This window comes from Ambystoma mexicanum, chromosome 2p (assembly GCF_040938575.1).
Source record: "Ambystoma mexicanum isolate Mex_15411 chromosome 2p, UKY_AmexF1_1, whole genome shotgun sequence".
NCBI classification, from domain to species: domain Eukaryota; kingdom Metazoa; phylum Chordata; class Amphibia; order Caudata; family Ambystomatidae; genus Ambystoma; species Ambystoma mexicanum.
In genome coordinates, this window is record NC_090923.1 from 345,001,425 (window position 1) to 345,026,851 (window position 25,427).

The window sequence follows — 25,427 nt, forward strand, 5'->3', positions numbered from 1 at the left end:
AGTTTAGTAGTTTTGCGAATATTGAAGAGGTGGTAGTTTAGTAGTTTTGCGAATATTGAAGAGGTGGTAGCCACAGGCACGAGAAGTGAGAGAGATATGGTGGGAGAAAGAGTGAGGAGTCAAAGTGGATGCCTAAGTTACGGGCGTGGAGAGAGATAGGGAGATTAGAGGGTGGGGGAAATGAATGAAAGGGGGAGGGGAGGGAGGGGGGAGAGAGTTGGAGGGGGAAAGACGACTTCAGTTTTGTCAGTGTTGAGGTAGAGAAAGCGGGAAGACATCCAGTTTTTTATGGCAGTGAGGCAGGAAGAGAGTTTCAGGTGGAGGTCGGATGAGAAAGAAGAGAAAGAAAGGAAGAGTTGAGTGTCATCAGTATAGAAATGGTGGGAAATGCCAAACGAGGAGATAGCAGGGGCAAGGAGGGAGGTATAGAGTGAGAAAAGGAAAGGACCAAGCACAGAGCCCTGAGGTATGCCGTATTCAAGAGGTTGGGATGGAGAGGACCGGCAACGCCAGGAGACAGTGAAACAGCGGGAGGAGAGGTAAGAGTATCCCCCTGATGCCTCCCCCTGATGTCCAATGCAATCCCAGTTAAATAACAAAATATAACTTACTCTTCATTTTCGGCTCTGAGGCTATCAACCAGCCTTTCAATCATTGTGTTTGCAAAGTTTTTTGCTTTATTCGCCAACCCCTGCTTCAGATCGTCACAGTCCAAACGCAACATTTTGAAGTGAGCACGAAGCGGCAAATTCATGATTTCCTTGGCAAGGTTGTGAAACTCTTCAATACGCTTCGAAAGAGAATGACAAGAGTTGTTAATGTAAGAACATGTTTGCAATAAAACAAACATCATCAGTAATCCCTATAATATAGGCAGAAGTTTTTCAAATTTAGTACAACAATACTACAAAGATGAAATAATTATATATACCATCACTATATTTTTTGGCTTCTATTTCGAAATTCTATCCATGCCTTTTTTAGATTCAAAGGAGTGATATTTGGATTAATACCACTGTTGCAATCCAATTCTAAACAAAAGCATACACACAATGCAGGTGGATAGTGCACAGCAAATCACCAGAAATCAAGTTTCTAGGTGTCGTGCAATAAAATAGACTCACATAAAAACAATACAATAAACATACAAGGACACAGTCCATACAGGCTATAAGAGAAAAAAGCAAATGATGTACTTCAGTTTAACCACAATATTTAGATCCATAAACAATGTGTTAAATGTGCCCACACATCACTACTCACTACTGACAAACTCTAGGACTAAGCTGTGAGGTTAAAACACAACCTCTTTTTGTATAGTGGCGTAAGGTGAATGAAAGGCGTAAAAGCCTCTTTTAAAGACTTTTACGCCTCTCATTCCCGCCAAGCCAGATGCAACTTGCCACCTCCCTTCCTCTCCACTATACAAACGGTCCAGCATTTGCACGGCAGGGATTTTCATCCTGGCGCAAATGCTTGACATCCCTTTGCGGACCGCCGGCCAATGGGATCCAGTGTATACGTTGGATGCCATGCTCGCATGGCATGCAGCGGGTACAATTACAATGAAATGCTGCTCAACATGCTCGCATATGTCAGGCAGTTTTTTTTATTGTTAATTGCGAGCGGCGCTTGCCATGCGAGCATTGCATGCAATGTTCATACTTAAAAGTAAGCGCTGCCTGGTTTGCGGTGCATGGCAAAAGGCGGCGTACACATGCCCTGCACTTGCACTCCGCAGTGAAATTACGAAAATGTCAACAAGTAACGGCTCCCTGTCGCCACATTACTCTTGATCAAAATGAGCTCCTAGAGGCCTGATTCACAAAAGGTTTCTTCGTAAAAACCAAAGGGCACGCTTGTGCATCCTATGTTTCCCTCCCTTCCCTAGTGCACTGGGCTGTGCAATGCACATATGCATCATTTATGACCCTTGAGTCTATCGACTGCTGCTCGGAGCAGCAGTGGCATGTGCTGCTGGTCCAAATACATTTCAATTTCTTACTCGAGTCTAGGAATATTGTTCTCTAAACTCTACCATAAGCACGGCAGCCCCTTGAGGCTGATCATGTTGAATTGTGCTCCTAAAGCACACAGAGATGGTAGTAGGCAGTTAATGCATTAGCAAAGCCGCCTGCCTCGCCATAAGTATTCAATAGCCTAAAAACAGTGCTTCTTAAATCTGAACCACAGTCCTCTTATTGAATTTTTCCTTTTTCATGTACTTGTTGAGGCCTCTTAAAGCCGAAATATGAATCAAATGGCACAGCTTTTTATTTTTTTTAGATTAAAAAAATTGGCATTGCATCTCACCTTCAGCATTTTTTCTGTAGCTCTTTTATAACTGTCTGATGTGGTAAGTTATGTTGTATAGCGCCTACTGCCATATTTTCTTGGTGTCGAAGTGCTGTGCGTGTCCCAGGGGCAAGTGGAGCAGTAGGAAGGAGCATGCGACACAATAAGGTAGTCAAACATTTTGTACAGTTGGGATTGAGGAGGAGTATAACAGGAGGCTAAAGAAGTCACGAGAAGGAAGGATGAAGTACTGATAGGCTGAAAAGACAGAAAGCTAGAAAGACTGAAGACTATGGGCCTGATTCATGGAACGGTTTCCTATGGTATTGCGTAATTATAAAACACTTCCATGAATCAGGCCCTATGTGTACAGTTGCACTGAATTTATTGTGGGACTCAGCTGTATGCTATGGGACACAGCGCAGGAGAGAGAGATAGCGAGGGAGATGTGGAAGTTGCACCAAAGGAGCATCTATCGCAGTGTAGTCGTTGGATGCCTTGCACCAGGTAGGTTGCCACTGGATTACAAAGGAGTGTGGTAATACAAAATAGCATTGACTTGTGTGAGGTGAGACAATCAATCAAATGCAGTTGCAGGTGGTTGTATGTTTTCCTTGCTGCAAAAAGACCAAATAAGATTTGGAGTTGAGGGGAGGTTAGATGCCGAAGTTGCAGACCGATTGAAGGTCAAATGTGGTCTCATGGAGATTATCGGAATCCTTGCAGAGGGGCAGGGCAAAGGTTATAGGGGGCTAGGCAGGTCGAGGTTATGTAGTGTTGCGGGTTAAAAGAAGGGCACGGACATGTTATGGACATAGTTCACAAGGTCTTTATTAAAGGCCTAACTTTCCCTGTCTATATGGGTGGTTCTTACCTATATTTCTAACTAAGGTTCTTGTCAATCAGTTGTGAATGCCCAAAAGAAAAAGTCTGCTGTCCAAAAACTACCCTAAGGCCCTTCTACTATGAAAAACGAACTTATAGGTGGAGAATGACTCCCTTCTCCTTCGGATACTTCCAATACCAGTCTGTAGGATTTTTCACTAATGGGTAATCCTCAAATAGTTCTTTGTGATAGCTTGCATCAGTCTCTCTACCTCTTCAAGTGCGGTTTGGAGTTTTTCCTTTTCGGGATTCCTTTTGGGGCTCTTATGTCAGCTATAAATTCCTGGTAGTCACCTCCAGCATATCTGAGGGAAATATTCCTGTTTGAACAGCCTTTCTCTCTTGGCCAATTGATCCTCAGCTTATTTTGTCCTACTTCATTCTCGAATGGCTTCACTTGCCTGGTTTCTCTGAACTAGGTTTCAGAATAATCTCACCTTTTGATTTTCCCTTCTTGTTCAAGTTGATTTATGAGTCTCCCCTTTTCCCAGGATATTTGTAACTACAATTCCTTTCTGCGTAAATTATTCCTTTCCTTATATCCCCATAGTCTAAATGAATTTCCTTCAAGGGGAACTTTATCCTGTGATTTCTACTGAGACGGTTATTTGCTTAATATATTGATCCCTTCTCGGCTGCCAGTTATGCCTGTTCTCCCCGTTACAGTCTCTTAAGTGGGAGAATGCCCATGGGATCCTTTTTCTTTGGTGACCCTCTCTCAGGTCTCAGAGCACTGTAGTCTGCACTTCTTTGGTGTATTCCTCATTGCGGTCTCTCCTCTCTTCGGTGTCCTTGTCTTTTGACGAGACATTGGACACCTTGTGTACTTTGATGCACAGTGATATCGGCGATGTTGGAGGGACCGACTCTCCACCAGGGGGCCTCCGTGGTCTTGCCACCAATTTTATCCAGATCCTGCACTGCAGACTTCTCGAACGGGAATCGCACCATGGTTTTGGCATCCCCGTCTCTTCCTTCGGGGTTGCGCCCTGCTGGTATCTCGTGCTGGGTGGGCGCTGCGACTCTGGCGTCCCACTCTCTCTCGCTGGATTTCTTTTCTGTGGGTTTCTCATGTTGGCTTGGTACCGTGACCCTGGCGTCCCAGTCTCCCTCTCTGGGTTCCTTTTTGTCATTCCCGACCCCTGCTTCAGGTGAGTTTCAAACTTGTGGGCTTGTCGGCATGTGCTGACTCTGCCTCTATCATCTTCGTACGTCAAGTGTCCGTTATTTAATCTACTCGTCCCAGTGGATTGGACACTGGGATTTAAAGTGACATGTTCTTTCTCTGCAATACTGCCAAAACCAACCCGAAGATAACCCTGAGATAACATCACCTCAGAGCTGCCGGTAAAAAGTGAGGGAAATAAGGCCACTGGTGCACCCAATCCACCCAGGTGCACCCGAATACACACAGGAACAGTACTTAAGGTTCACACCTCCCTGAAGAACATTTTCCAACACAACCATGCTGCCACTCATTGCCACTACCATGGACCTGGAGTTGCTCCATGCTGATGTCCAGCTGCTGAAGCAGCAGTAGTGGCGACAGGAGGCCAGGGAAAGAAGGAGAAGGAAGAGGAGAATGGAGATACAGGTGATGCAGGTGGCTAGGCGGGGGCGTGCCGTGATCCCTTGCACAAGGGCCACACACTGGGCCCTCACAGATAGCCAAATATTCACTCTGAACCGCCTAAACAGAGAGAGCATTTACGACTACCTGACCCTTAACCAGGATGACATCGGGAGCAGTATTGACATCAGGACAGCCATAACACTGCTGTTGAATCTGGTGTTGGTCCTGCAATTCCTGACCACTGGCACGTTCCAGCACTCCGTAATTGCATTTCGCAGCCTGCCTTCTCCAGAGTGCTGGTGGAGGTACTGGAGGCCCTCCTGCTCCATGTGGGCCAGCACATTGCCCTCGCCACCACCCAGGCACAGGTCAATGGCACCCTGACCAGCTTACTCGTTGTGCCAGTCAAGTGGCACAACGAGTAAAGCGCTCCTTTGACATCTGTGCTGAGCCTGCTAACACAGGTTCGAATCCCGGCAGGGCCAAACTCAGCCTTCCATCCTTCCGAGGTCTATAAATGAGTACCACACACCGTGGGTAATAATAAGCAGCGCTCAGATACCTGAGGGTTCGTAGCGCTATACAAATGCAAAATTATTATTTATTTCATTATTTATATGCGAATGCGGGCATGCCCTATGTGTTGGCAGCATTAAACTGCACAAACGTAGAGTTGCTGCTCCTCCATGCCTCAGAGGGGGTCTACCAGAAGCAGATCCATTCCCTCAATGTCTAGGTGACCTGTGGCGCCGACTGACCATCACGCACTGCTGAAAACAGTTCCCAGGATCAACCCATGACTCCATGGTCCGCCAGAACAGCGCCCTGCCGGCTTACATGGTGCATCGCGCAGAACAATGGGTCTGAATGTTGGGTGATTGCATGTACATTTACACATACATTTCAGCATGGGTCACAGGAAAGGGGGGGGTATGTCACAAATGCATGTCCGGCAAGCACCCTGCACATGCATGACCCACCAGTGCATGCCTCAATTGACATGACAACACACAGGAGTAGCAAATGACTGGAGATGTAGCAGTCAATGACCGCCATTACAAATTCAAAAGGGCATCCACATGTATTGCATCAGAGACATAGCTATTATTTGGTGCGCTGGGGACACCCCATTCACCTTCAAATATTTTACAAACTCCTGGCTTAACCCCAAACCTGTCCTGGAAATCGAGTCAATGCTTTGTGCCCAAGTTGTTTCTTATTTTGTCCAAATTCACCCCGCGTTTTTTGCGCTTCGGCTTTACCAAAATGTGACTTTCTCAATGGGAAAATTAATGGGAGTAGCCCGAAAACAGCATTTCTTTTGCTTTCTTAATATCTTTATCATTTTTTTAACAAATCTGTCCCAAAATTTCCATTCTGGGGTCCCCGTAAAAAAAATGTATTTGGAAATTATCAGCCAAACCCGCTCCGCCCTGCAAGTCAAAAGTTATTAGCAATAGAATTTTCGTATTTCCTATGACTCAGATATCACCTTAGCTATAGGGCAGCAACACATTTTCCATGCGATGAAATAAACCCTTTCATTCGTCTTTTAAAATCTATCAAGAACTTCTCCTAAGCATTTCATTGTTGCTAGATTATTTGTTACCTTCTAGAACCCTTTTCCAAAGTTTGCTAGTAAAAACACAATTCAAATCATGTACATTTTTTCCCCAGGTATTTAATTCTCAGGTCCATTAATTCTGGGCATTTTAAAACCGAATGCTCCAGGGTTAAGTCCTTGAGCTCGGACTCCAAAATCTGCAGTGCTGAATAACGGTTATCTCTCGCGATGTAATAGCTAAAATTTGTTTGGTGGGCGGAATATTCAGGCACAATCTTAAAAAGGAATTTTGTATTTTGGGGCAAGGGAATCTATTCAGGTATCTTGGGGTTGTGCCATATTTCGCACCCTCATGCGTACAGCTAGCAAATAATTTATAAGAGCTTACTTGTAATGGCGCTTCCCAATCAAGTTCCCAGTTCAGTTTTCACTTAGTAGATTAGTTAATAGAATATCCCCATGAACATTCAGTTTGGCTAACATTACTTTACATTGATTAATGGTGTTCATTTTGGGAATCTACCACTGGTCCCTGGACCTTCACATAGAAGTGTAGCCTTTTACAATACACCGTAGCTGGCAGTGATATAATCCCCAGTTCTGTCCCGAGTACAGATGATCAGACACATTGGGGTAAGACCAAAACTGCTCTCTGTATTATTCACACTAATGTGTTAAGTGTACAGGATTTTAAGTCATTATCGTGCTCCAATCCTTATAACAATCCATCCAGGATTTAGTTTCAATTTGAAAAGTTTGACACCTACACACACCTACACTTACTTCCTGGTTAAGATGATTATGCACCCACTGCTCTCGACATATTTCAAAAGCATGACACTAATACCACAACCTTTACACAGATTGCTCTTGGGTGGGAATGCAGTCAGGATAGGCATGAACACTGAAAGTTTTACAAGAACTGTTCAGAGCCCCCAATTTTGTATTATGTTTTTCTGGTTTAGAAGTTACAGTATGCTGTCCCGTGATTTGAAGGGGTGCACATGATCTTGTAACTAAACTAATAGCTGTGTTGCGGTTGGTGCAGAGGGTATTCCCTGCCGTAACACATTCATACTATTCTAAATGGCTGGCACAAATTCACCATAACTGAAGGCCACAAGGAAAAGAACACTGTGGACCTCACAACTGTGGCATAATGGAATGTTTGTCACAAAACCAGGACTATTAAGGAAAACAAGCGGGATGGCAGAAAAGCACTCAGTAGGCCATTTATACTAGAGAGCTAGACTGCTGTATTTGACTATGATGGTATCACCACTGAGAAAAGATGTCTGTGGGAGGGGTTTCCCAGAAAATCTGAGATGCATATGCAATGCAGCTTATGGCAAGGGTGGATAATGAGGACATGTGAGAAGTGCAAACTGGAGCTGGGCATCCCCTTAAAGGACAAGGAATGGCATGTGTGTATATATCAATGAAAAAACGTTGTTAAAGAGACGTTATGGTTAAGTTGCGCTACTAAAAACCTATGAAATTCAGTAAAAAACATTGTTAAAAGGATTTTATGGTTACAAGCAAAATCGAAAAACCCCAGAAATTCGCCAGTTATGGTAAGCTAAGCAACCATAACTCGCGCCACCACCGTGCACTGCTAAGACTAACACCCGAGCAGTACGATCCCTGGGTCCCAGGGAATTGTAAGGCCTGTGATCGATTTTATCTGGTCAAGTACCCCTCGCCAGTATTTTGCAGCATGTGGGGAAGTCCATAACAGGTGGAACAATGTTACCCTCAGCTGCACAGCCTCTCCAGCAATTCGGCGAAATGTTTGGGTTAGATTTGTGTAGCTGTGCTGGGGTGATGCAGTATCTGTAGCAAACGTTGTACCCGCCCTCTCTATTGGTGACACATTGCATAGTTTTGTGGGTTCTTGTCCAGATCTTGCCCCATGCTTCGGTGTCTATTGTTCACCCCAGGTCCTTCTCCCAATTGGTCATATATTTTTCTTTGGTGGTGGAGTCTGATTTGTCCAGGAGTCGGTAAATGGTAGATATTTTCCCTTTAGGCGCGGCAAATGTTAATGTTAGCTCTAGCGCTATAAGGTCCATCGAGCCCCTTTCCTTAACCTTTCTCTCGGATATACAATGCCGGATATGCGAATATCTGAATCTTTCCCCCTCTGTGATTTAGAATTTTGCTTTGCAGCCTTCAAATGTGAGCGGAGTCCCACCCTCTAGAAAGTCTGAGATCTTCCGGAGGCCCCCGGTTTGCCAGGCTGAAAAGGTCTGGGGTTGGAGACCCAGTGAAAACTCTGGATTGTCCCATAAAGGTGTGAGCGGGCCTAAGGTCCCTGTGCATCCCCATTTCCGAGCTGCTGCCTTCCAATTTGCCACTGTGTTGTGAGTTGCTGATAGGGGAACAGAGTTTGGCTGGGTCTTTGGGGCCTGAATGTGTGGGAGGTCGACTAGGGGAGGTTTACACCATGCCTCCTCTATCTGCTTCCAATACGGCGGGTCTGACGTTTGGGCCCATGTGAATGCATGGGACAACTGTGCTGCTCGTCTGTACCTGGCCACGTCTGGAGCACCCAGTCCCCCTGCATTTCAGCCTCGGGTCATGATTTTCTTTGCTATACGGGGTCTTTTCCCTCCCCAGATGAATTTCAATATGACTTTCTGTAAGGTGCTTAGTTCATTCTCCGGGATATGTGTTAGGAGTGCTAGGAAATGGTAGATCAGTCTGGGCACAAGGTTCATCTTTATCACTATTATTCGCTATTCGATCCAGCCAAGAGACCTCCTGTGCGCCCCAGTGTTTTATATCTCTCTGCAGGTCTTTAAACAATTGCGGGAAGTTGCTCTGATAGGTTTGGGTGTGGTATTTGGGAATCTGGACCCCTAGGTATCCGAATGCTGTGTCTGCCCATGGGATGGGAAGCTTGGGGCTAAGCTCACTTTTCTGCCTCTTAGTGAGGTTGACCGCTAGTACGGAAGATTTGTCGTAGATTATCCTAAATCCGGATGCTTTTCCGAATGTGTCTAGCTCCTCCAATAAGGGAGCCAGGGATGAGCCAGGATAGGTTATTGTTAGAAGGACGTGATCAGCATATAATGCTGTTTTATATTCCCAGCCTCCCACTGTGAGCCCCTGAATGCCTGTGTTTTGTCTGAACCTTCCTGCGAAGGGTCCCATGGATAATGCGAAAACCATGGGAGACAACGAACAGATTTGGCGTGTGCCCCTGTTTATAGCGATACTCTCGGATCTCATTCCGTTCACTCGCAGTTGTGTGGTCGGGCACTGATAGTTCGCCATTACCCACTTTGTAATGTTGCGTCCAAGTTCACTAGATCGAACGCCTTGTGGGCGTCCAGGGAAATGACCAGCATTGGCCGGTTGGCACTTTCAATGAGGTATAGTGTTCTTCTAATATTGTCATACGTTCCCCTTCCTGAAATGAACCATGTCTGGTCCCTGTCTATCATGTATGGGAGAACATTTCCCAGTCTTGATGCTAAGACTTTAGAATAGATCTTCCCGTCTAGGTTCATGAGTGTAATCGGTCTATATGAGGACACTTGCTCAGGGTCTTTCCCTGGTTTATGGACTAGTATGGTGAGTGATTCTGCCATTGATTTGGTCACCTTCCCAGTTTCCAGGAATGAGTTAAATACACACGCAAGCTGCGGGGCTAGGATTTGTGTGTAGGTTTTATAGAATGTTATTGTTGGCCCGTCTGGTCCCTGGGCGGTGTTCTTCGGGGATTTGATACTGTTGGATACCTCCACTACCGATATTGAGACTTCCAGGGACTTGAACTGAGGTTTGATGTTGGGTGCTATGTATGATTGCAAATACTGCAGGCTCTGGATTTGGTTTCCCGGGTGGGGAGACGGGCCGGACATAATTGCTCTGTGATGGGCTATGAGGGCGTCCATCTTGTCTGTGTTGGTGTACCGGGGCTTGCCATCTTCCCCGAGGAGGCATGAAATTTGTTCCTTTTATGTACCCGTTCTAATTTATAGGCTAATATGCAATTTGCCTTGTTGCCTTTGTGATAGTAAAATTGTTTAGTGAATGCTAGCTGAACGGTCCGCCCAGTGGATTTCTAAGGATATGCTTCTTTTTTCAGTTCCCTCTCTGTCTTCCTCGTATGGTGGATTTTCAACTCCTTCTCCAGCGCCGTTACTATTAGCTCTAGGGTGTGCTCTTGGATCTTAAAGATCCAGTGTTGTTCGGCGGCTGTGCTTATGAGAGTACCCCTAATCACTGGTTTCATGGCCTCCCAAATTGTCTCAATAGCTATGTTGGGAGTTGCATTTTCTCTAAAATAGTTGGTCAGCCCATCCCTCACCTCTGCTCTGATTGTTTCATCTAGTAATATGGAGTCATTAAGCTTCCAGTATCTCGGGGAAAGTGTGGGTGATCCTCTGATTGATAGGTCTGCGGACACTGGACTTCTGATCCAGCACAGTCTCAATGGAGCAGGAGCTCCCTCGACGCCCGCCGCGCTGCAGGAGCAGCCTCTACACAAGATTCCAGTCCGAGCTGGAAGGTAAGCTCGAGGCATAAATCTCATGTGCCCTTAAGCCCCTTCACGACGCAACAGAGTTCATCAAATTAGCTCTCATTTCGCTCTGGCTTTGCTTTTTGCCTTATTTGCACACAAGTGCATACAGCCACGGCACGTTTTTCGATCATCTTTTGCCAAAATTGGAGTATATCTCCATTGATGACCATGAGGAGCCTATCTGGCTAAAATGGCCGCCACGCAATTCGCCACTTTCTGTTAGTCTCTATGAGCCCTAGTCCAGCCCATCCAACTGCCTGCTGCCATGGGATTGGTCACCGTCAGCTACACTAGCCAATAGGCCGCGCCGGCAGGCGAGCGCCGGCCCAGGCAGTAAGGCACAGGCAAGAAGGCTCCCTGTCCCGAGCCTGTCCACAGCCGTACACGCCGTGAGCCAGACCCCCTGCTCGACCCCCGTGAAACTTGGACGTAAGACTGTTTTGCACTGTATGTATCTAAGCATCTATGAGGGCAAGTAGTATTGTTTTGTCGCTACCTGCTGCCTTCAATTTGTAACCACTGACTCGTTGCACCTTACGCTACTACACTGATGTCCACACTCTAACTTCGCTAGCTGGCGCACATGGCGCTATCTTGCACCTCAGGGTAACAAACTCCATTGATGTGCTCTGGGTCCTATCCCAATTAGACCTTTTTCAATCTGTTTTATGTACCTTGGTCTCGACACTCTGACTGCATGCTGCCCCATAATTGCTTCAGACTGCACTGTTTATGCTGAACTGTGTCATGCCCTTTGGTTCGCTATAGACCATACTGATCTGTGCTGTGCCCTGGTCGCTATAGACCACACTGAGTTGCATTGTGCCTTATGGTAGCTTTAAACTACACTGTATATGCTGACCTGTGTCATGCCCTTGCTCGCTATAGACCATACTGCTCTGTGCTGTGCCCTGGTCGCTATAGACCATACTGTTCTGTGCTGTGCCTTGGTCGCTATAGACCACTCTGAGTTGCATTGTGCCTTATGGTAGCTTTAAGACTACACTGTTCATGCTAACCTGTGTCATGCCCTAGCTCGCTACAGACCATACTGCGCTGTGCTGTGCCTTGGTCGCTACAGACCACACTGAATTGCATTGTGCCTTATGGCAGCTTTAAGACTACACTGTTTATGCTGATCTGTGTCATGCCCCTTGGTCGCTATTGACCACATTCATCTGCATTGTGCCCGAAGGTTGCCATAGACTGCACTATTTACGCTGCTCTGTGTTGTGCCCCCTGGCTGCCACAGACCACACTGATCTGAGGTGGTCACCAACAGACCACATTGATTGTGCTGTTGCCCATAGCTACTAGTCAGCTACCACCTAAATCACTATCTGAACTATGCCAGCCTGGCTAGTTCTCATCATGCTCCCTCTCTGTATCATGCCCGATTGCACGCCCTGCAGCAGTAATGCATTCATCCCTCTCAGTAATGGACTTGCAAAGCTCGCCTGTCCTAGACATCACCCCATTCCCTGCCCTACACCTTTCTTACCCTCCCTACCTCCTTTCCCACTCAGTGCAACCACTGACCATAGCACTAAAATTAGCGCTACTCTAGGTAACACTCCACCTAACCATACCACTGATGAGCACTCAAACAACAGCATCTTTGACGAACCTACACCACTATGTTTATTTAATGGCCGATCACCAAGCCAACAGAGCAAACCCTGTCCCACTTCAGTTCGGAACCTAAGATTAGCATTGGCTATCACAGAAACCTGGCTTCCTGCAGCGTCTGGTCCCGCCCTGACCCTCGCCATACCCGATAGCTACTCTATCATCAGGTACGATAGGGACAACAATCAAACCAAGGGGGGTGGATTAGCATTTATATTTAAGAGCTCTCTCAATCTAATAGTGGCCAACAATCATCAGTTGCCCTCAGCTGAACTACTCTCGATCAAACTCCCAATCTCTCCTAATCACACCGCCCTAGTGCACCTCATCTATCGGCCACCTGGCCCCACTTCCACATTCATAGATGACATCTCTTCCATCCTAGCTTCCAGCACTAAGCCGAAATCCCAAATTATCCTACTTGGAGAACTTAACCTAGGATATCTGGACACGAACGACACTAAAGCATGTGACCTTGCCAACGTTCTATCCGACTTTGGCCTAACCCAGCATGTCAATGTACCCACCCATATCAAGGGTCGCACATTGGACTGGGTTTCAGACATGAATTGTGCACTAAACCTAATTTCAGTGCTACCGTGTGCTTGGTCTGACCATTACAAAATAACATTCTCCATCGATACCTGCCCACCTACGCACAAACCTTGTACTGCGCCACCCACACTTACTCGCAACAAGAAGGATATCACAACTGACAAACTACTTCCACTCATCCTCCCACTACTAAACCCGATCTCCATAACTTGTGCAGTCCCCACTGCCTTGGTGGACACCTACAATCGAGCTATGCTAAAAGCATTGGACACCATTGCCCCTCTTAAACATCGCAAAGAAAAACCACGCAACCACCTTAATTCCTGGTTCACCCCACACTTACGACAACTCCGGAAAGATAAACATAAAGCCGAGTCCCTCTGGAGAAACTCACCTACACCTGCAAATAAAATCAACCTTCTAACTATCACCTTTTCATACAAAGAAGCCATATTAGCGGCTAAAAAAGAAGTCTATAATAACAGGATCCTACAAGCTCAATCCAATACTAAGGAACTCTTTAAAATCCTCAAGGAATTAGGGTCCCCAGCTGCCCCTCCTGACACACACACCCCTGACACTGAATGGCGCGCCAACATTCAAAAAGCACTACTTAGCAAAATCACCATTCTCCAAGCCAAAATCAACACACAAAAAAAACTATCTCCTTGACTCAGATAATTCCCAACCCGCCAATGTCTCATCCCACAATCATTCCTTCAAACCCTTCAGCTTCACACCTCTAACCATTAGGGAAGTGGAAAATATTATCAAGAAGCTAAAACCATCCAATTGTCAAGGCAATGCGTTCCCAGCACCAATTGTAAAGGAAGCAGCGCCTGAGCTCGCCCCCTTTATCACCTCCCTTATCAACTCCTCCTTTAAATCTGGCATAGTACCAGATAACCTTAAGGATGCTTGGGTAATCCCCTTAATCAAAAAACCTAACTTAGACCCGAGTATCCCTACCAACTATAGGCCCATCACCACAGTACCATACCTTCTAAAAATCTTGGACCGGGCTGCATACCTCCAAATTCAAGACTATCTTGATAAAAACAACTTACTAGGACTTAGGCAATCTGGTTTCCGGCCCAGACACGGCACAGAGACAGCTCTATTAGATCTAAAAACACAAATTGAGGATTTGAAAGACAAGGGCAAACAAGCGCTCCTACTCCTCCTAGATTTATCCGCCGCTTTTGATCTGGTGGACCACCAAATCCTCTGCCAGCATCTCAAAACGGCTGCCCACTTTTCCGATGCGGCTACCTCCTGGATCAGCTCATTCCTTGCCAACAGATCTATGAGAGTGTTCTCATCTCTTGCTGCAGCTGATCCAGCACATGTTCCTTGCGGTGGACCACAAGGCTTGTGTGTATCTCGCACGCTCTATAACGTCTTTACAAAACCACTCTTTGATATTCTTGACCATCTAGGTGTCACCTACACAAATTATGCAGATGACACCCAGATACTCATCCCTATCACTGGTGACTATGTAACTGACGCCAAAGCTCTTAATGAAGTTTACACCGTCATCCAGGCGTGGATGGCCCACCACGGTCTCTGCCTAAACGATGAGAAAACTGAGCTACTCATCCTAGGCTCCCACTCCAAACTTGCTAAACTTGACAACAAATATGACACATTCAATATTGATGGCAACATCATTAAAGTCACCAACGTCACTAAAACACTCGGAATCTATTTAGATTCCACCCTCTCGCTCACCAGACAAACCAATTCAGTAGTTTCAGCATCTGCTTACACATGCAAACTAATCACTGCTTGCCGTCCCTTCCTAACTATGGACAACTGTCTGATTCTTGCCAGAACCCTCATTTTATCTAAAATTAACTACTGCAATGCCCTCTACCTTGGAACGAGTCAAAGAAACATCGACAAACTTCAAGTTACGCAGAATAACGCCATTAGGGCTGCTCTTAACATACCTAAGCGCACCCACATCTCATCCACTAGACGTAACTTACGATGGCTCTCTATCCCACAGCGTATTGCCGCCAAGACCCTTATTCTAAGCTACAAAGCACAGAACAACGCAGCACCAGCCTACTTGTCAGAGCGCTTTACACAACACACAGCCCACAGACCTCTAAGATCTGCACATGCACACACGCTCATTATTCCTAGCTTTAAGCTTCAGACGGCCAGAGGCGCGAGCTTCCCGGTCCTGGCAGCAAAGCTCTGGAACTCTCTACCTAATAGTCTCAGGAATGTCCCCTCCCTCCATTCCTTCAAACAGAGAACTAAACAATGGCTTTATGAGCAAGATGAAGATTTGGTCACCCCCTGGTAAACATACATCGTATGATCTGCGACCTCGATCCCCTTTGTATATACTGTGACAACTTGTAAAATCCTGTTTTTCTTTCTTTGTATAGATGTACCGTTCTTGTATGCTTATTTATTATGCAAATTGTAAGTGCATTCTGTAATCTTCACAAACATGCGCCCTGATGCCCCTGGGCAGGCTGCGCAATATAAATAAATAAATACAAATACAAATACTGGGGCGTGATCAGAAATAATCCTGGGGTGGATTTCTATTTTCCTTAGACAGGGGAAGAGGGCCCCAGTGATCAGGAGTAGGTCAATCCTAGAGTGGCCTTCATGTACGTTGGAATAAAAAGTGTAATCCCTTGCTCCTCTGTTTCTCGTAGGAGCTTAGCAAGAGCTAGGGCCCGTGTAAAATCGGCATTGGATGGAGGGAGGGTTTTGCCTGCTAGTGGGTCAACGACCAAGTTAAAGTCTCCGCCGGTGAGGAAGTATCCCATTGTGAATGTCAATATAGTCGGGACTAGATTCCGCAGGAATTTGTCTTGGCCGATATTCGAGCAACAGATACCAGCTATGGTGATTGGTTGCTCTGATTTTTATCCCTTCAGTCCCTTTTTACTGTGGGCTCTATAAGCGGGAAGATATCACTAAGTAGTATCGCTACCCCCATTTTTTTCTCCCCCACGGAGGCAAAGTAGGCCTTTTTTAATCGCATAAATCTGATGAGATGTTTGTCGACAGCTAGTAAGTGTATCTCTTGTAGAATTACTATATCCCCAGACTAGGCATTAAGTCTGCCCTCTAACGACTTGCGCTTCCCCAGGAAGTTGAGGCCCCGTATGTTCCACGTAATAATGCAAATCTCTTTCCTCATCCGATCCCATGGGGCTTCTGAGTAGATTTGACTATGGGCATTGTAATATTGGGCCTCGTGATGGTGTCTTGGGAGGACCCCTTATGAGAGTGTGTGCGTGTAATGTCTGCATATGTCTGAGTTGCTTAGTGCTTGGGTTTCTGAGGAGCTCGCAGTGTGCCTCCTCCCCCAATCCTTGGTTCCCCCTCACCCCTCCCCTCCCCGAACTATTTGGTGTGAGACCAGCTTCACCCAACGGGGTAATTAGCTGAGCCCCACCATCGAACCTGTTGCAGTCCAACATGGCCCCTATGCCGTCAACTCGGCGACTGGACGTGTATTCATGCGTCAAAGCAGATCTGCACATAGTGTACTAGTCACACTGAGGTGTTTGTGTTTAGGTGCTTAGGGATCTTACCCTTGGATGTCGGGGGGAGCCTCTCCCTGCGTGCCCCTCTATTGGCTGTGTAAGTGGCGCTCCCCTGAGAAGATCACAAAGCGGAGTCACATGGTCGAGGCAACTAATCTGCGAGTGGTCGATACCGTTCTGACTCAGTCTGGTTTAGCGGTCTTTCGGGGGCCTCGGAGCCTTCGCCTCCTATTGACTCGAGACCAGGTGCTGGCAGACAGCATTTTTGTGTGATCTTGGGCGGGTGCTTCTGATCCGGAGGCCCTGCTTTCTGCCCCAACCCCCATGAATTTATCTGCTTCTTCATGGGTACATATTTGCCTTCAGGCACCATCCCACGTAAAGTTCAGGGCCGTTGGGAAGCTCCATCGGTATTGGACCTACCAGTTCTGCAGCCATTCTGTGAGGGCCCCCGAGTGCTTTCCGCTTCTGCAGGGTGGCACTTACTAGGTCTTGGTATAGCAATATGGTTGCCCCTCTGAAGATGATTTGTTTAGTTGCTCTGGCCTGCCTCATTATTTCTTCTTTAATTTTGAAGAAGTGGATTTGCACTAGCACATCTGGGGGTGATGAGGATGCCTGTCTTGGGGCTGTACTATGAACTCGGTCTATCTCCAGGGGAGAGCTGTCCGGAAGAGTAAGGATACATCTAAACAGGTCATTTGTAAAGCATTCCAGCTCTGTGTCAGTGATTGCTATGGGAATCCCTCAGAGGTGAATAATATACTTCCTGGAGCAGTTTTCCGAGTCCTCCTGCTTAGCCCCAAGCAGCTCACATCTTGCTTCAAGTGCTGTGATGTGGTCCAGGCCCTTTTCCATTTTGTAGGCGTTACCGCACAGGTTGTTCTCCAATTCTGCAGTGCACTTTTCTACCTCTTGCATCCTCTTGTCCAGAGCCGTGATCTTCTTTGTAACTTCTTCGGTTCCTTTCTGGATCTCTTTTGTTATGGCCGATAGCAGGTCTTTGAGGTCTGACTTAGTCGCGGATTGTAGTGATTCAGGCACCTCGGGAGTGGTGGTTACCTCGATGGAGACTGTATGTGATCATTTTTGTTAATTTTTTCCTGAGACGGAATGTTCATCAGGGCCGCAATGTTTGTCTGTTTAGTTGATTTCCCACTTTTTGCCATGACTTCTGCAGCAGGATTGTTGGTTGCCTGTGGTGGTGAGGGCTCCTTACCCCGGGGCTCCGTCCCAAGATGGGCCTCATTTTTTTTTACACAAAAATGTCCAGTACTTTTGAATGGCTGGATGAAAATGTTCCTCGGGATGAAATTAGTGTAGACAGTGAAACTAATGGTAGACACTACACTTCTCTATATAAGCCAATTGATAACCATTACTTTATGTGTACTTAACACATTTGTTTTCTAACAAACCATACAGACATTAAAAATAATATACCAAGAGAGACGTTAGAAAATCCACTGCAGCGAATGGAGCTAAAAATGGATATGTTCGTGAAAAAGGTCACTCTTATAAAAAAACTTTGTGGAGGACCATATAAAAGACAACATTAAATATCACTGTCCCACATATACCTGTTCCCCCTCTCCATGTCCCAGCCAACTATCCCCAAAACCTCCCCAACAAGAAAAATGTTACGATGAGACTTCCATCCCTTCCTCCCCTCCCATCCATCATGTCCAAACCCCTAATTCCCTGTATTTGTTTCAATATCTGCTTCCCCCTCTCTTTCGTAATTTTTATACTGTTATACAATAACAAAATATTAAGTGTGTTGTTTATATTCCTCTGTGTCTCATTTAAAAAAAAGGCAGTTAGGCTGTCCGGGATGTCCTCAATTAACCAAAATGAGGGTGTCCTAAGGACACTATACCTGTTCGAATTGGCCGTAGTCAAAATGGGGGTGTCCGCAGAACACTAAAGACGTCCGCATGTTCGTAGCTATGCAAAATAAAGTGTCCTAAGAACATTTCCCCTGTTCGCATTGTCCGTAACCAGAATGAATATGTCTGTAGAACACATATGCCCGTCCGCCTGTCTACAAAGTTCTGACGCACATTTGTTTTGTTCGGGGACCTGAACACTGTCCATAGAACACCCGCGCACTTGCCTGGCACACCCTTGCCCCTGCGAACATCGTGCCTGTCTGCAACTGTCCGCCGCACGTGTGTCGCACTTTTAATTAGTTCAGGGATTGGAACACTGTCCGTAGAACACCCGCACGCACGCACGCATAGACCCGACCCTGTGCATTTGGTGTCCTAAGGACAGCCGTCCCATTTGGCAACGTGCCCTGACCTCATCAAGTGACCATACCCACATTAAGCGTAACGAACACTGTCCGGGCCCCCGGACACCTAAAAAGTGTTTTTCTCGGCAATCCAAGGTATTTTCCTGAGAAAGTTCACCCTTGCACATGTCCCACACTATGTCCCTTGGCGACCTGCTTGCTTTTTGGAATTTCTTTAGCTCTTTCTTGGTGTTCGAAATGTTCGGGGACAGCGCGGATGTCCGCGGATGTTAGGGAGAATTCTCTGTTAAGGCTAATTTCCCAAACCTAGTGAGTCCCCCAGCAGCTTTGCTGGATTTTTGGGGTTTATTTTTTTCTCCTGCTAAGAGTGAGACTCTTTTTCTCCCACTCTTAGACATGATTTGAGATATCCTTTGACTTTGTGTTTATGGGCTATGGGGTCTTTTACTCCATAGGGCTTCATGTGTTTTTGGTATGTGTGTTACACAGCACCCTCCGTGCCATAACACCGGGGTGTCATAGTGACCCCCAAACATAGACTTCGTAACCTGGGACTGACTACTGTCTCCCAGGGCATGTAAAGTCACCATTGGCTTTACTAGTCCTAAATTGTGAACAGAACCAGTAGAAACCATCATATTGTGGGAGTACTGGAAGGGGTTAATTTGATTGCCCCTGGGTCTGTTTTCAAGGGGGTACTGTCCAGTCCCCCCTGAGCGAGTTTTGGCTGGTGGCAGTGGATACTACTTTTTATATTCAACCGCGAATATATTCCTATGGGATTTTCCCATTGTTCGAGGCTAATACTTTTTAACATAGCCTCAAACATATCTGAGCTGAACTGATCCCTTTTTAAACTCTCTGCAAGACATTCCAAGCCTTTTAAACTGTGTGATCTTGGGTGCATTGGTGTTCTACTCTCTCGAAGAGGGAGCCTGGCCTCTGAACTTTTTGCTCACAAGTAGACTTTGACTTTCCTGCCTTGCTGAGTGCTTCTAAAGTATTGTGTTGTGTGCTGCCCCTAATTTCTGCCTTTTCCCTCCCTTTTCCTTAAACTTATTGGAGTGCCATCTTTAGTTAAGCGCTCACCTTGTCTGGAAATAAGTGGTGTTCACTAAGACTTGTCTAATAAGGGATAAGGGATGTACATATATTAATAGTGACTGTGTTTTTGAACTTGCTTATAATAATAGTGCTAGAGTGTTTCTAAGTGTGTCTTTAAATAAATAATTATATACTTGATACCAAAGCTCTGGTGAGTGTTTGCTTGTGTTACTGTATTTTGATACCCATCTTGTATACTCTATATACTGTCTAACTCTTCTTGAGAGAAGTCTGGCTGCACAGCCACAGCTACCAGGTAAATCTGGGTGGTACAGACTGCTGCCAATTGGGTTTACTGCCAACACCTGTAGTCTTAAGTCTTTTGCAGTGGTCCCTAAGGGAACTGCACAGGTTTCTGCCTAACAGCGGACCTCTAAATTCTTTGCGGTGCTGCCCTGTCACAGCCATTGCACTTTTTGTTGGTAGGAAGTGGTGGCTCTGAAAAGAGCCTTTTTGTGGGGTTTTTTGTGTTTCAAAAACTTCAAATGGTCAACACCTACAGCAAAATGGATTGCTGTAATTCCAAAAAGGGTTGCAATGCATTTTGTATATTTCTCAGAAAAATCTGATTACTGGCACAAGTAAGATAGATGTATTCCAACTCTGCGAAAAATGTGTGTACTACGAAACATAATGTTTTCATTGTGAAAAGAGGACATACCAACATCTCAAAGGCACGGACAGCCTTGTTAACATTGCCCCTTGCTTTCTCCATCTGTGGACCAAATGAAGAAGAACGCAGCCACATTTGTCTCTGCACAATACGGGAAAAAATTACTTTGGAGTTTGGATACATGTCCACGACTTTCCCAAGTCCTTCTTTCATTGAAAATTACAAAGAGATTCCAGACACATATCCTAAACTGTTCCCTCCACAATGAATAATAATAATGTCTGGATGACACTGTCACCAAAGTAGCACAAAGAGGTACCAAATTTAGCCACTTCATTCCACGCACTCCATGCCAGTGCACTTCCACATGAGGGAATCCAAGATGTACATCCACTCCGCAACGATCTGCATGCACCTGCAACCAATTTATCCATGAATCTCCAAAAATCCAGACAATCTGCTTTCTGAAACACACAGCCATAGGTATCCCCTCTCCTCTCAGGAAAAAGACTTTCTAACACACTGGCCCACATTACAACCCAGGCACCATAAAAGGTGGCGGCGCCGTTAAACCCTTAACGCCTGATTACGAGGCCCCTTTGCGGGTTGGAGACGTTAAAAACCAACCCGCAAAGGGACCTTGGTGCTAAGTACGGTGCCGCAATTTGCGGCACCGTACTTAGCGCCTTCCCCATTTCCATTGAGCCCTATGGGGCAAAAATGGGAATGGGGGAAGGGCCATGGCGGCATGGGGAATTACCGCCCCGCCAACCTCGGAATGGGGCGGTAATTCCCCATTCCGCCATGGCGGAGTCGGTAAGTTACCGGCATGGACCATGGTGCTATTAGCACCATGGTCCACCGCCAGGGTCGTAATGAGGGCCACTCTTTGCTCACACATCACACCCAGTAAACCCTATTGACCAATCCCTTGCTGTGCTACGTCTCATTTGCATCCCTCTCAACCTCAAAAATCCTGTATGTAATAAGCTCTGTCCACGGACAACCGCGGTGTCCGCGGACAAATCGAAAAATCTGAGCGTGGGGAATTAAAATGTAAATAGTGTGCCCCATTTCCCCTTTGAGGATGGCTCTGAAAAGAGCCTTTTTTTAAATTTCTTTTGCAGATGCTTCAGAATCATCTTTTATTTTGTATTTTTGGGGGGTTCTTCCCTAATTTTCCTCCAAAAATCTTCACATTACCTTCTCCAATGCAACCCTTATGTTGCTAAACAGTATGGCATTTCCCATAAAAGATAAAGGGGGTCATTCCGACCTGGGCGGTAAGGGATTACCGGTACCGGTAAGGGCACCGGTACCGGTAATCCCTTACCGCCCTATTACGAGGTCCCTTTGCGGGTCCTCCCTTACCGCCTGATTTTACCAGGCGTTAAGGACGGGATCCGCAAAGGGACTTTGGAGGTAATAACAGTACCGTAATTTGCGGTACTGTTATTACCGCCTTCCCCATTCCCATTGAGCCCTATGGGGGCTCAAATGGGAATGGGGAAGGGCCCTGGTGAATGGGGAATTACCGCCCACGCCAACCTTGGAATGGGGCAGTGATACCTCCATTCACCAGGGCAGAGTCAGTATGGGTTTGGAGGCAGCCATGGCGCTAATAGCGCTAATAGCGCCATGGCTAGCTCCAAACTCTTAATGACCCCCAAAGACATGCCATCTTCTTTAAAGTAATCAACATTACCAGAGTCAATGTTCTCATTGTTGCAAAAGAACATGCCAGCTCTGGTCGTAAAAGCAAACATGCCTCAGTTGATTAAGCACCTACCAACATTTTGCTGAGGACAAAAAACAGAACTATTGTCCCATATTGGCCTAGGCATCAAACTAGAAAACATAATCTTGGCATTTGGAAGTAGTTTTATTACTGCCTGAACCAAGATTTGCAGATCTTGCAACAAAGTAGGGGCACTGACATAGCCCACAGTGCAGAACAACCACATGTGGAATATTATACCTAGCCATATCCTGACAAACTTTTACAATTGCCTACAAATTAAAACTAGGCACAGTGCACACCACCTCCACTCCTTTTGTGTCAAAATGGTTAACCACATTCCTAGATTTAGCATACTGCTCCAAACCATTCACAACATATCTCCAAGCACCACCACCCTGACTTTCTCCACCTCCGCCATCTTCACTGCACACAGCCTCTCTCAATACGAAGCAGAACCTCAACACCCGATTGGCTAATTCTCAAAATACACTCCCATTTCAAGCTCGGAAGCCCCGGATGTGGCATGTCCTGTCTGCGAACAGCCGCACGGTCTGCAGAACGTGTAAGTAACACTGGGGCAGCCCTTCTGCCCTTTCCACTTCACTCTTTGCACCATTCCCTCATTGGCTACTGTTAAGCAGTCACACAACCATCCACCAATCACATGCAAGACCTCTACATCTAACTCCATCATCACAATTCAGCACTTTAGATGTAGTATTGATCACTCGAATACAATTGCGCTGTGACTGCAAAGCACCTACAGCAACTACTAGTAAACTCTCCAACATTTTTACTTGCAGATTCATGCACATCCACATGCATGAACACAAAGTACAGGTATGAATATTTTTTGCACAGTACATCATACATACCAACATTCCGACCCACCCGTGAGGGACATTTCCTCTGAAAAATCGGGAGACAACATTTGTGTCATAAGAATGCATTGGGCAAATATGTATTTTCGGCAGGAGAACGTGAAAAATAACAATATTTTTCAAAGAAAAATCGGGAGTCTCCTGCCGAAATCGGGAGGATTGGCATGTATGGTACATGTACAGCTCTTGTATAAATGCATATAAACAGACTAACTACCACTTACCCTGTGTGACCTGTAAAACAAACTTACTGTCATTTCTCCCATCTACTATGATCAAGTGTCACTTGCAAAGTTGTCTGCTCTCCAAATTTTTATTTAGCCATATTATTAACTGCAATGTGCAAACTGTTATTTTCTTCATTCATTCTATCCTTTCTGTAACCACTGCCACGTATTTAACCACATTTCAACCATGATAGCATTTAATGCATTATAGTGCATAAGATGTACATACAATTTCCTTTCTATACATTCTGCATATTTCACATACATTTTATCATTTCAACTTCCTTTACAAATGACTATATTAGTAATCAGACACAACACACACAGCTATCTAACAAAGTGTCATTTCATGTTAAAAGATGGGAGAAATAACAGTATAATTATGGAAAAAGGCTTTCTAGTGTGTTATACAATTACACGCAGCCAGGATGAGTACATGCATCTTTATTTATGCACACAGATAGCCAATATCATTTGAAAGGCTCCCAGCTAAAACACCACCACTGTCTCTACAACCTCCAGTCTACACAGCTCTCTCATTCCAGCTGGTTGCCCATTCCATTCTAGATTTCACAACAGCATTCAGCTATGCACAGGTGCAGTCATATCACATCATCTACAACTATATACAGTGTTGTAAAGCAAGACATACAACATCTCTCACCCCCTTCCCTTCAGTCTGCACCACAAGCACCAGGTCCTTCCTTGCAACCCTTACTTTATTTCAGACTCTCCCTTCTCCAAGCACCACAGAAATCAGTACTCACATTTTTGAAAACATATCTCCTAAGCAGCCCACATACCACAATCAAAATGTTTGGTTGCATTATAGAGTTCGGCCATGCACCCAAGACTCTAGGCCCTGGCCACAACCACTGCAGCATAACACACCCATAGAAACAAACACCTACCAAACGACCACAACCCAAAAAACATAATACATCCACCTCAAAACTATCCACTTCAATAAACATTCTAAAAAATAATTAAAACCAACATACAAACTCTTCAATACATACCCTCTTCAACCAATGCTCTTATAATGACCCAAAACCAACATCCTACTAAACTAAAATAGCCATTAGTGCGCCCCGTGTCTAGTACGCCCACACAATCCAACAAACTAAGTAACACACATCATCTCACTATCCTATACACACTATTAAATTACTACCAATCACTACTCACATTTTTGGAAACATATCCCCATTAGCACCGCACATACCACAAACAAAATGTTTGGTAGCATTGTAGAGTTATGCTGCGGTGGTTGTGGCCAGGGCCAGAGTCTTGGGTGTATAGTCGAAGGCCATAGATCATAGGCCATGCACCCAAGACTCTAGGCCCTGGCCACAACCACCGCGGCATAACACACCCATAGAAACAAACACCTACCAAACGACCACAACCCAAAAACACAATACATCCACCTCAAAACTGTCACTTCAATTAACATTCTAAAAAATAATTACAACCAACGTATAAACTCTTCATTACATACCCTCTTCACCCAATGCTCTTCTAACGACCCAAAACCAACATCATACCAAACTAAAATAGCCAGTAGTGCACTCCGTGTCTAGTACGCCCACACAATCCAACAAACAAACTAACAAACATCAGGGCCTTCTCCCACCTAAACAAATACAGCATTTGACCCATCTCTTACTCCCCCACCCTCGCTAAGCACTCATACACACCAACGCACTCCCCAGAATTGGATTTATGCTCACTTCCAGCGCATGTGCCCGCATCCAATATGGCGGGCGCATCGAAACAATTTGACGCACCTCACGCCTCATCCCAGCCAATCAGACAACACGTTGCGTGTCCGCGGACATGACGCAAGCCGATTGTCCAATCAGTGTCCTGTCTGCGGACATAGATATCACAAATTTATTTGCTTTACGTTTTGTTCGTTTAAAAAAAAAAAAAAACTACTGGACGGATTTACACCAAATTAATAAAAGCATGCTTTCGGGACCAAGCCGCCACTCCTGCCACAAATTTGGTGAAAATCCATCCAGCGGTTTGGGCTCTAGACG

The 25,427-nt window shown here is 45.6% G+C and overlaps 1 protein-coding gene across 1 annotated transcript in view; it reads right to left on the minus strand.

The window, feature by feature from the left end:
• DNAH12 (dynein axonemal heavy chain 12) overlaps window positions 1-25,427 on the minus strand; it is a 3,791,933-nt gene that overhangs the window by 3,225,191 nt on the left and 541,315 nt on the right. The window contains exon 12 of the mRNA XM_069643677.1: window positions 612-790. Coding sequence (XP_069499778.1) covers window positions 612-790 — 179 coding nt within the window. The remainder of the gene's footprint in view (window positions 1-611; window positions 791-25,427) is intronic.